Source organism: Myotis yumanensis, unplaced genomic scaffold (assembly GCF_028538775.1).
Source record: "Myotis yumanensis isolate MYYU_CA2020_CCGP unplaced genomic scaffold, mMyoYum1.0.hap1 SCAF_13, whole genome shotgun sequence".
Lineage (NCBI taxonomy): Eukaryota > Metazoa > Chordata > Mammalia > Chiroptera > Vespertilionidae > Myotis > Myotis yumanensis.
Window position 1 is genome coordinate 15101834 of NW_027223764.1, and position 12120 is coordinate 15113953.

At 42.2% G+C, this 12120-nt stretch overlaps 1 protein-coding gene across 2 annotated transcripts in view; it reads right to left on the minus strand.

The window, feature by feature from the left end:
* The window catches only part of SORCS3 (sortilin related VPS10 domain containing receptor 3), a 518681-nt gene that overhangs the window by 25226 nt on the left and 481335 nt on the right, over window positions 1-12120 (minus strand). For both annotated transcript variants that reach the window (XM_070432330.1, XM_070432331.1), the window contains exons 17-20: window positions 11547-11660; window positions 9959-10130; window positions 7275-7461; window positions 874-1007 (exon numbers count right to left, since the gene is read on the minus strand). In XM_070432330.1, coding sequence (XP_070288431.1) covers window positions 874-1007; window positions 7275-7461; window positions 9959-10130; window positions 11547-11660 — 607 coding nt within the window. The remainder of the gene's footprint in view (window positions 1-873; window positions 1008-7274; window positions 7462-9958; window positions 10131-11546; window positions 11661-12120) is intronic.

Sequence of the window (12120 nt, forward strand, 5' to 3'; positions counted from 1 at the left end):
GCAGCCCTAACCGGTTTGGCTCAGTGGATAGAGCGTCGACCTGTGGAATGAAAGGTCCCAGGTTCAATTCCAGTCAAGGGCATTTACCTTGGTTGTGGGCACATACCCAGTTGGGAGTGTGCAGCTGATCGATGTTTCTCTCTCATCGATGTTTCTAACTCTCTATCCCTCTCCCTTCCTCTCTGTTAAAAAAATCAATAAAATATATTATTTAAAAAAGGAAAATGTAGACAGAAACATGAACAGAGAAGAACATTAATCCCCTAAATTGAGGGACCCTCAGTCTAATTGCTCCCAGATTCTGTTATACAAGTGTGGTGCTTTTTTATGTCATACTACTAGGGATTGGGAGCAGGGAGTAGCTGCAAAGTCCCCTTAGTGCCTTTCTTTGTGACTTGGCAACATCAGTGCCATGCCTAAGAAGAACCCGGGCCTTCGAGAACACCTAGAAGGTCTTGATAAGGATTCTTGCATGCACTGCCCTGCCCCATTTGCTCTTCATAGCCTTACATTGAAATATCTAATTCACATTTTTTCAAATGGGATTATTTGATCTCAGAGATATTATATAGCTAGTGGAAAGGCCAGGATTAAAACACATGGAGCAAAGGAAGTTTTAGAAATATTGATCACAGGAGCAAGAACAACCAGATTTATATAGTTTCTCAAAGTACTCTTTCTTCCTTAGGGTTATTTGAACTTTCCTTGCTATAATGAACTAGAGAGTAATGTCATATTCAATTATGCAGACTCACAGCTGCAGAAAGTACATCCTCGTGCCCACATCCCCAGTGTCCCTGACATCAACCCCGAAGCTGGAGCCAGGAGCACTCAGTATAGATCGCATCAGACACAAGGCAGAAAGGGCCGAACCTTCGTGCTATTGCCAAACCACCAGAAGTAGGTGAGAGTCCCCAGCTGGCTGGGCCACACGACTGCACTGATGTTGACCTCTTTATTTCTTATGGCGACAAATGGGACGCGGAGGTGAACATGCTCCACGGGACCTACAGGAACAAGGAAAACCATGTCAGTGTTTAAATTCCTGAAATGAACAGACAAACGTTATCACACTCCCAGAGTTTTATTCTTAACCGTTATTACCTTGACCTATAAGAAAACAAGGTTCACAAACTCACACATGTTGAGGTGTGTGTGTGTGTGTGTGTGTGTGTACTTGAAATGAAGAACAGCCTCTAATAGGAAAATCAAATCAGGCTTAGGTTGTTTGAGTGACATTTGAACTTAATTTACATCTGATGAGCCAAACCAGAAATGCTTATGAAACTCCAATCCAACGACAAAGCTAGTTTACTAGACACTGAGCCAACAGATAGGAAGAAAAAGAGCAGTTTCATCTCTGACCATTAGCCTGTATAGTGATTCAGGGTCAATGCATTGTAAAGAGGGCTCTTCCATTACCCTCAATTGTTAATTGGTTTCATCTCTTCAACCAGGAGCCATTGTGCCTGTTATCCGCAATACTCAGCGGGTGTCACTCAGAAGCCCACCAGGCTGTTTAACAAAATGGAAAAAGCCCATCTCCCTAAACTGAAGGAGAAACAAATGCCAGGCCCCCAAATAATAATAAGAAAAAGCTGTTTGCAAAAAGTTGACCAAACATTTTTTTTTTTTCCTCAGAAAACTGAGATAGGCAGAATCAAGTTCTAAGAGAACATACAGGAACACACTCTGTGCATAATAAATGAGCATTTTAATTAAATTCATTTCCTCCCCAAAATGAGCAGAAAATGTTAATGTAAAATGTTAATATGCTAGTGTTGCATCTGTGGGGTAGATATGCTATTTAACTGTCTTTGGGATTTTCTCCTCCACCTTCACCCCTTCCTCTCTCTCTCCCTCCCTTCTTACCTTCCTTTCTTCCTTTCTTTTTTTTCTCTTTCCTTTTCTTTCTTCCTTCCTCCGCCTTTCCCTTCCTTATATCCTTCCTACTTAATCAAATCCAATTAAAATCTTCCAATTATCTGTTCACACTAAGGGCACCTTTTCCCAGTTTCCACTGCCATAGTTTGATTGGTGAAAATGACTAAAGGTCACAACTGCAGCAAGGACATCTGTAGCCTGGGGACCTTAGTGTTTACCAGAGGTGGGACACTTTTCCGGCCACCTAGCCTTTGCTATTGGAAACAGTCCAGTTTAAATGGAAAAAAATGACATGAAAACACATGGATGCTTCCCATTTCTGCTCTGGTTCAAATGTAGCTATGTGATTAGTCTATCTGTATAGAGTTTTGTCCTACATAGACCATTACTTTGTCCTAAAAATAAGAGACAATATTTGCCCTGCCTTCCTTATAAAAATAAGAATATATGAAGGCAATGTATGGCTGTATGTAGTAGAGTATAGGTTGGCACTATTCCTATGCCCACCACCATGACCACCGTGGCACCCCTGTTTCTGGGAATCTTTGGGTAGACTTCCCTCCGAAGACACTGGGAAGTCTTCTAGGTCTCACTGGGCACATTCTGTGTTGTAGGTAAATTGACATTGGGGGAGAAGGTGTTTGGACATGGACCGATGTTTGGGTGATAAGAACAAACGGGTCTACTTGCTACTGTCCAGAGTCCAGTGGTTGCTAACCTTTCGGACCTCATAGACCACCAGTTAGTGACCGCTGGTCCAGACTATACCCTCCTGAACAGTCAACAAGTTTTCAAGAATCTCTGTATCTACACCCTGAACATACTTTCTGCCTACAGCTCTCTGACCTGACCCCAGATATATGGCACATCAAGATTTCTTCCAGTAAATAATTTGAACCTTGTCATTTCAGATACACCTTTGGCTAAAGGTTTAATTATTTTCAATCAGGAAGTCTGTTCAATTATATTTTATGGTTTGATTGTCAATGAGAATAAAAAACACATCATCTGAGAAAACACTGGCTACTTTCACTGCTTTATAGACTCATTTTTAGGACTTTACCTGATTTATCTCTTTCTGTTGTTTGCATTTTACTGATAAATGGGGAAGAGAATGAGGCAGTGGGAAGAGTCCCTGGCCAGCTCATGTCCAAGGAGGGAAGTGAGAGATCTGTTTCTTACATTAACTCCTCCGTCTTTCTCCATGCCCAGATGCAAATCCCTCATTCTTCCCCTTGACCCTCAATCCTCATGTCCTCAAGGGGGAATGGCCTGGAGCCCTTTCTCCTGGCCAGCTCATGGGAACCCTAGGCTTTTTCACAGTTAAGGGATAAGGCCACTATGACTTGTAGCCTTACATATTCTTGTCAGCCTGCGGTCACTCAGGGGTCAAGGCTTACTTTGCCAGGAGACTTTGATGCCCAAGGAGACAAAAGGAGATCTTCTCTCTAATCTCACACAAACACAACAGGGATGAGGCTCCCATGAATTACAACCCCATCAAATATGGTCCCATTCATTCCAGCCTCACATTTAAGTAAATATAATATCAAGTAACAACAACAGATAGTAGCTATTTAGTGCAAAGAGCCTGAACCAGAAGCTTCAGGCTTCAATCTAGAGACAGACCACAGAGCAGGGAGAAGAGAGCTGAAGAGATTCTGGAGAGAGCATGGCACACACCTAAAACGGTCACTGTCAAACAGGACTCTTTTGGATAAAATCTAATAATCTGTGCGAGATTGGTTATTATGGGCAGCTAACAACTACTTTTGTTAGCTAATGGCCCAAGGTGAGGCCAACAGCAGTTTCCACTATAATAACTGTCTGGTAAATGCAGCCATGATTGATTTGGAGGAAATTATGAGCACGATAAAAGTTTCAAGGAACATTTCCTCCTTCATACACATAACCCACAGTATAAACCTGTTCCTTGATGTTGTGTTTTTGTGAGGGTTTTTTGCCACTAAGACACATCAGTCTTGCCCCCTGCAGTCAAGGCCCATTCTTGCCACAATTAGTAACATGGGTGGGGCAGGTCCTTGGATTAAAGTAATTTTTTTTCTTTGTCTTCATTTTTAAATGCAGAGAAGTGTTGGGCAGAAGGTGAATAAGAAGAACTTAGTGCAGTTGACCCTTGAACAACATGGTTTTGAACTATATGGGTCCATTTACAAATTTTATTGAATTTATTGGGGTGAAATTGATAATAAAATTATATAGGTTTCAGGTGTACAATTCTATAATACATCATCTGTATATTGTATTGTATGTTAACCACTCCAAGTCAAGTCTCCTTACATCACCATTTATTCCCCCTTTACTCTCTTCTATTTTCTCCACCTTCTTTCCCTCTGGTAATCACCATACTGTTGTCTGTCTCCATGAGGGTTTTTTTCCCTTTGCTTAATCCCTTCACCTTTTTCACCCAGTCTCCCATGATATGTCTTCCCTATGATGGCTGCTAGTCTGTTCTCTGTATCTATGAGTCTAGAAAAAAGAAGTTGAAGAAGATACAAATAAGTGGAAGCATATACTCTGTTCAGAGATGGGAAGAATTTAGACCATTAAATTGCCCATACTACCCAAAGTAATCTATAGATTCAACACTTCCTATAATGATACCAATGGTATAATTCACAGACCTAGAACAAATATTCAAAAAAATGTATATGGAACCACACGAGACCCTGAGCAGCTACAGCAATCTTGAGAAAGAAGAACAAAGTTGGAGGAATCACACTACCTGATATAAAACTATACTACAAGGCCATAGTAATCAAAACATCATGGTACTGGCATAAAAATAGACATATAGATCGATGGAACAGAATAGAGAGCCCAGAAATAAATCCACACCTTTATAGTTAATTAATATTTGACAAGGGAGGCAAGAGCATTTGACAAGGGGGGTAAAGATAGTCTATTCAATAATTGGTGTTGGGAAAATTGGACAGATACATCCAACAAAAAGGAAATTAGACCACCTTCTTATATGATACACAAGAATAAACTCAAAATGGATTAAAGACATAAGTGTACAGACCCATTCATACATAAATTTTTAATAAATATATACAATACTGAAAAATGTATTTTCCTTATGATTTCCTTAATAACATTTTCTTTTCTCTTACTTTTTATTGTAAGAATGCAGTATATAGTACCTATAACATACAAAATATGTGTTAATCAATTGTTTATGTTATCATAAGGCTTCTGGTCAACATTAGGTTATTAGTAGTTAAGATTTGGGGGAGTCAAAAGTTATACATGGATTTTTGACTACACAGTGGGTTGCCATCTTAATCCCTGTGTTTTTCCAAGGTCAAATCTAATTACTATCACAGGTTACACTTATCATGTGCCAAGCTGGGTGCTAAGTAGCATTTTGCACACTGTGCAGACATGTGTGAACAGACCTGAAATTGCCATCTTTCAAAAGATCTGTGTGTAAGACGGTCCTTGACTAGCATCTGGGAACTTGGACCTGGGGGTGTTTCCAGTCAACAGTTAACTGATAAGAGTGTGTAGACTGTTTTGCCAACAATATGGTTTGTTCTGAACACCTGCTTTCCTCTGGGAGTCTCGACTTTTGGTATATGCTAGGCAAAGAATGCCTATTTGATCAGAACCCAATAAAAATCATAGACACTGAGTCTCCAATGAGCTTCTCTGGTAGACAGCCCTTCACACACATTGCTACAACTCATTGCTAGAGGAACTGAGCATGTCCTGTGTGACTTCATGGGGAGAGGACTCTTGGAAACCTGTGTCTTGTTTCCTCCAGACTTTGTTCTATGAGCCTTTTCTCTTTGATGATCTTGTTTTGTCTCCTTTCACTGTAATAAATCATAGTCACGAGTATGACTAGGAGCTGAGGCTGTGAATCCTCTATGGAATTGGCAAACCTGGGGGTGGTCTTGGGGATCCCTGACACACACATAACCCAATTTTATTTTACAGCCTCTCTATAATTTAAGTATTAAAGATGAGGGATCAGAGGTTTTAAAGACCAAGACAGTTGACTGATATTAGACATTTAACAAAGGGATATAATAAGAATTCAAATGTAGGTTTCTCTTGCTCTGAACCCCAGGCTCATGAACACACTGTACACTACTCACCTGAGTTTCTGACCTTGTGCTTTGCTTCTGATTATAGTTGGTGTGGTGTGGTTATCACCACTTGGGCCATTGATGGCCCATTCCGAGCATATCCCCCTTCCACCACCACTCCCCCTCCCCCGCCAAATGTAAATTCTGTAAGGGCAGGGCCATATCTATATTGTTGCCTCCCCAGTTCCTACCAGAGTACCTTGCAAAGATTAAGAACTCAATATTTATTGAATAAATTAGTGAATGGATGTTTAATTTGTGTTTTCTATTTACTATTAAAAGGGCCCTGTGAAACAAGGCACCAGTTAGAATTAAGCCATTTTAAATTGGAGTTCAGCCAGTCCTGGCCGGGTAGCTCAGCTGGTCAGAGCGTTGTCCCAATACACCAAGGTTGCAGGCTTGCCAGGGGCCTCTTAAGTACAGTTTGTTTATATAGTGTGCATTTATGTCATCACTGAGTTGTTGCTAGGAAAGGTGCTCCTTGTATTCACTTAGACTCTTATAAAACGTGTCATTTTCACCACATGCAGCATATTACTCCAAAAACACTGTGAGGAGTATAAGTAAAAACCACAGACGTCCTTAGACCCATGAGAAGCACTGATAGAGACTTATGAAACCAATACCAGCCCCATAACATTTCCTCGATCCGACATTCTAAAATCATAATATTTGTTTCAGTTTACATGAGTCAAGTCGTAAGATAGCAAATACACAAAATGCATCCAGTACAAACAAAATATTCAGAACTCAGCTGTTGCAGTGGTTTGGGCGAAGCAACAGCCAACAGCAGTAAAATACATTCTTGGACAGCAAAAACATGTTGGAGAGCTCTTAGAATGCTTTGCAACAGGAATGAACTTCTAGTGGCCTTAGATGTAAGCATTAAGGTCTTCTGCGTGTTCAGTTCTACACTCAAAAAATCTAAATGTGTGTTTTCTAAACCATTCTTTGGTTCTTCCAACACAGATCACAAAGGGAAGGGGCTTTCGCCTCAAAGTGTGTCTGCATATGCACACTTACATCAGAACAAAGTGGAGCTGAAAAGGAGGTGCCGGTTGGTAATACACTATCCAAACTTTTGAAATAATCTACTTCAGTGTTAGGAAACTCTGAAACACAGATGAGCACACATCACAATCATTTGACTCGGGCCATCATTTAGGGTAGTAGTCACACCAGATCCTGTCTCAGCTCTGAATCCCAGAAGTTCGGGACAGAGGGAGTTGTCAACAGAGGAAAGCAAGAGAGGGGAGGGCTCATGCTACTTACAAACCACGTGCAGGAAGAGGACAGCTGTATCCGAGCCCAGGTTGTTCTCTGCATAGGCCGTCACCTGGAAGATCCCTGCGCTCTTGTACACATGCTTGATGCCATCCTCAATGGGGCTGAAGTTAGCATAGGACACCGCAATCCCATCCCCAAAGTCAAGCTGGATGTTTGTCCTTTGGAGATCACCCTGCGAGAAGGAACAGCAATTGGCTTGAGCTCAATCACATGGTCCAGCTTGACTTAATCTCGGATGCTTCCCCTGTGTCTTCATCATCACCCTCTGAAAACCTAAAGTCTCCCCCAGGGGGGCCGAAACACTGTGAACACGATCAACAGACTCCTATCTGAGATCCACGGGGCACTGTGGGCAGGCGCCATGGACCTTTTGCTCGTGTATGCCTGAGCTCGGTCAGGCTGGGTTAGTGTGACACTGGCAATAATAGAGAAGACAGAGACTCTAGGCAACTCTGGCTACCTCTCACACGGTTTAATGATTCTTTTCCTGTGGCACAGTAATACCAATAGCAGTAAGAATAACAGCTAACGGTTTCTTTTCCATTCCAAACATTTAATTTCCTCACAACCCCATATTGTAGAAAGTACTACTGTCACCATTTTACAAATGGATTGCAGCTGGTAGTGGTAGAGCCAGGTTTTAAACCAGGCAGTCTAGTATCAATGCTAATGTTCTCAACCACCATGCTAGCATCATAATTGTTTATATTTTTAGTAATTATTATTATGGTCTGAGCATTATGCTAATCATTTAGCACATATTATATAACACCACCTTCAAAATAACTCTATGAGGTAAGATGATTTATTTCCATTCTGTAGATTAGCACTGCACACCGGCCAAGATCACAGCTGTGCTCTGTTGACCTTGGATGTCCCTAAACCTAACGAAGCCCCCTCTTCCCTGAAGCACTTTCTGGCCCTCCAGGCTCACAGATACCTCTGCCTGTGAGAAGGACAAGAGTCTTCTGGGTGCTGTCTGGTAATGTGATACCAATGGTTCAGGTGAGTGGATCTTTACCACCCCAAGTCCCCAAACCAATGCTCAGCTTCTTAAGGGCCAATGCTAAACCCCATCCTTCCTTTTTCCTTCCTCTCCACATTAGACCAACATTCTGGATAAATGCAATTGAGTCTGACCACAAAACAAGAATAATAGATGAAAAAGAACCGGATCTCTTTTCATATACAAAGATGGTTGATGGGATGGAAAGAGAAATGCATCATTTCAGAATTATGAGCCAATCCTTCCACCCAGTGAGTGTGCATCCATCATACTTTCGCTTTCTGTCTCTTCCCCCATAGCAACTCAGATGTGAGTAAAATATTGATAGGTGCTCCCTTGCCCCACATACAATGTCAACTACCTTTGAGTTTATGAATATAAATTAAAGTGGAAATGAACTGGATGCAATTCAAATGGATAAGATCGTGGCTCTTCACATCCATTCAAGAGAAGGTTTTATAGCTCTGGTCCTGGAAACTCCCTAGTGAAAATGTGATAATGACCTCCTCTGAATCTGTAAGGTTTTTAATTCTAGCACCCAGTGTGGGTGACAGCTGAGGAGTCTGTCAGCCCGGATAAAGAAACTTCACCATCCTGTCCAGTGTGGGCCTGACTTTAGAGGTTTCTAAAGTATTCACACTTCTGCAAAAACACACACAAAAGTCCTGACCTGCTTTGGTCTCTTTCCAAGATCTCAAGAGCACAGAGCAATTTGCATATAAATTTAGAGGGCTTTGTAAATCAGGCAAGCCTTCCTGCTCCCACCATCTCAGCGAGGAGTGCCTGAAAACCAACTGGGTCTGAGAAGAGATGAAATAGCTCATATAGGGAGCAAGAAGCAGGGAGCAGAGGTATTTCCATCCTGGAATGAATGAACTTAGTCTGATTTTACTGCCCAGATTACAGAAGACACTAAAAATGAACTAATGGAGCAGCTAGTTGATGGAAAAGCAACCAATATGACATTTTTCATAAAGGTAAGTTGAAAGGATTTCAATAATCTGCCACTACCCTCACACTCATACAGTGGAGTCCCTTTGAAAGCCCCATGGGCTTTTTAATAAGGGGGTGAAGGGTTACAATGAAGTAAAAGAGGCTCCTGAAGGCAACGGATAAAATTTGAATTCCCTTCTTCTGGCGAAGTTTCTAGTATATGGTCTTATGGTGATAAACATTCCTTCAGCAAAGCAGAGCCTAAAGAGGAACCTCAGAGAATATGGCCAGCTCTGCTCTGTGAGAGACAAGCAGCAAGACTGCAGTCCGAGTCCCTGTGGCTGGATGAAGGGAAGGAGGTCTCTAAACACCCAAGCCCTCTTTTGGTCCTTCTATTTTCTCCCAGAAATCTCAGCTTCTCAGCGGTGACTTGCTTTCTTTTTTTAAAAACATCATGTGAAAGAGACACATTGATTGGTTGCCTCCTGAAGGTGCCCTCGACTTGAGCCGGGATTGAACCTGCAACCCAGGTATGTGCCCTTGATCTGAATCGAACCTGAGACCATTTGGTTCAAGGGCTGATACTCTAACCACTGAGAAAACTGGCCAGGGCTGCACTGACTTTCACACAGGGCCCTGAATACAGGATTTATTTTTTCTCTTCCCTTTCAGAGAACAGGGAATGGTCTGTTTGTGAGTTATGACCTCAGAGACCCTGGCCAGCACCTACCTCCTCCATGAGGATGATGAAGGTCGCATTGTGCCCCTGCTCTGCCACCAGGCGTCCATCAGTCGTCACCACATGGAGGCCCCGAGGGGCTTTTCCAGGGCATACCTGGGCCTTGGCGGTGTACTTCTCCCTTAGCCCATCTGTGCAGTTGTTGGACACAATCCGCCGGTACCTAAGGAGCATTGGCAATTGTCAGTGGTGTGGTTTGTATTGTATGCGTGTGTGTTAGAAGGAGTGCAAGAGAGCAAGACAGACACTGCACACGGCTCCTCCTCAAAACGGAGTCTCAAAGAAGACAGCCATTTAGGAAACTAAATAAATGCTGAGGAGCCGCTATCCCTCCATCTCAGGAAGAGTAGCTCTTTAAACATTATTATCGATCCTACCTGGTGAGCCACAGATCGGATCAGTGTCTAAAGCAGCCAAGAAAAATCAATGTCTGACTCACATACAAGACAGGAGGAGGCAGACCCATTGGATTATGAAAGCAGGAAGAGCAGGTGCTGATCTCTGTGAGGGAGAGACTTGTTTCTACTTCCCTGAGGCCACCCCCCTCCCCACCCCCCCCCCATTTCCCCTGTACCAGAAAGCAGCTAGAAGGTGAGACTTCTGCCTCTGATTAGTCAGGAAGCCTCTTCCTGTCTCCCCTTCACCACCAGGGCATCATTCCATAGCTTAACACCTAACAGTCCTTACTCTGGAGCCACTGGGATATCTTATGGGATATTTTCTCTTTGTTAATATTTCATTTCTTACCACAAATACCAGATGAGAAGCACAAGTTTGAAACTCCTATTCAGCCCAATTGAGGTAAAATGATTTCAGAAAAGTGAGCATGGGAAGACCTCCCACAAGGACGGTGACCTTCTAGGACAAGGATGAGTTTGGGCACAGTGATGCCATGTCATCTCTCTTGACCACAGACCCCAGCACCTGAAGTCAAGTTGAGAGTGTGCCCAGAGCCCTGACCTACACGACGGAATTGTTTCGAGGTACATCATTATCTCTCAATTGCATTAAAGCAACATGCTGGGAAAACCACATAAAATAAATGGACCACCACTATCATCATCAACATCACCACTATCACCATCACATTATGTCTTCTTTCTCCGTGGATATTAGAAGTAATTAATCAACCCATCCATATTGCCTTCTCCTGGTGGCTTTAAAGGCAGATGAAACCAAACTCTTCCGTCCTCCATTATATCTGATATTTCTCCCTCCCCCCCAATGGCTGAACTCCTAGCCATACTCTCCATCCAGAGATCTCATGAAGATGTTGTGCAAATGGTGTATGTAGTTATTGTCTCAGATGGAATCACAGTATTTCTAGAAGAGAAAGCCTAATTAAAACAATAGCTATGGTCTGTCAAATGGCAAAAGGTATTGAAACTGGGTAATCAGAAATCTCTTCTGATGTTCCCAAAAGGCTACTCTCAGCTAAAGATCTCCTCAGGCTTCCCCAGAAACCATATAAACAAACTCTATCTACATTCCATCCTGCTTCAACAGTGATGTTCCCTTTCATCCCAACTTACAGAAACACAAAAACAGTGAGTGGAATTCCTTTGGTTGTTTTACTTACCCAGTGCTGTTAAGGTAGCTTTGACCAAGGCTGCAGTCCTTTGATGGAGATGCTGGATTGTACCAGAAAGCTGGGACACACTGGCTCTCTCCATGTCTCTCATAGCCATAGTCACTGTCCGCAAAATGAATATTGCATAGTGGTGTAGATGCAAAAATGTTTAAAAACACACACACAAATAGAAATGCATCCCTATGTGCACCCGAAACTCTGTAATACGTTCTTTCAAACACTCCTAGTGAGGGAAAATATTCATACTTAGAGAATAAATTTTTAGATTTAGAAATAACCCCAAGTCTTATGGAGTCCAACGTAGAAAAATATAGTGGATTATCAAATGTGGATTCTAGGTTCAAAAAGTATGAAACTGTATATGTGGCAGGGGCACTGGCTTGGGGTGAGTGTGAAGGATGCTATATGCTTAAAAGCATGTTTTGGATCACAGTGGGATTACTGAAATAATTAGATGACAACCAAGAAAATGGCTTTAAAGGTCAAGGTTTATTTCTGTGTTAATATCCCACAGGCATTCTTCCAAAATTCCAGATTTTATTTTCTTTTTCCCTGCCAATTC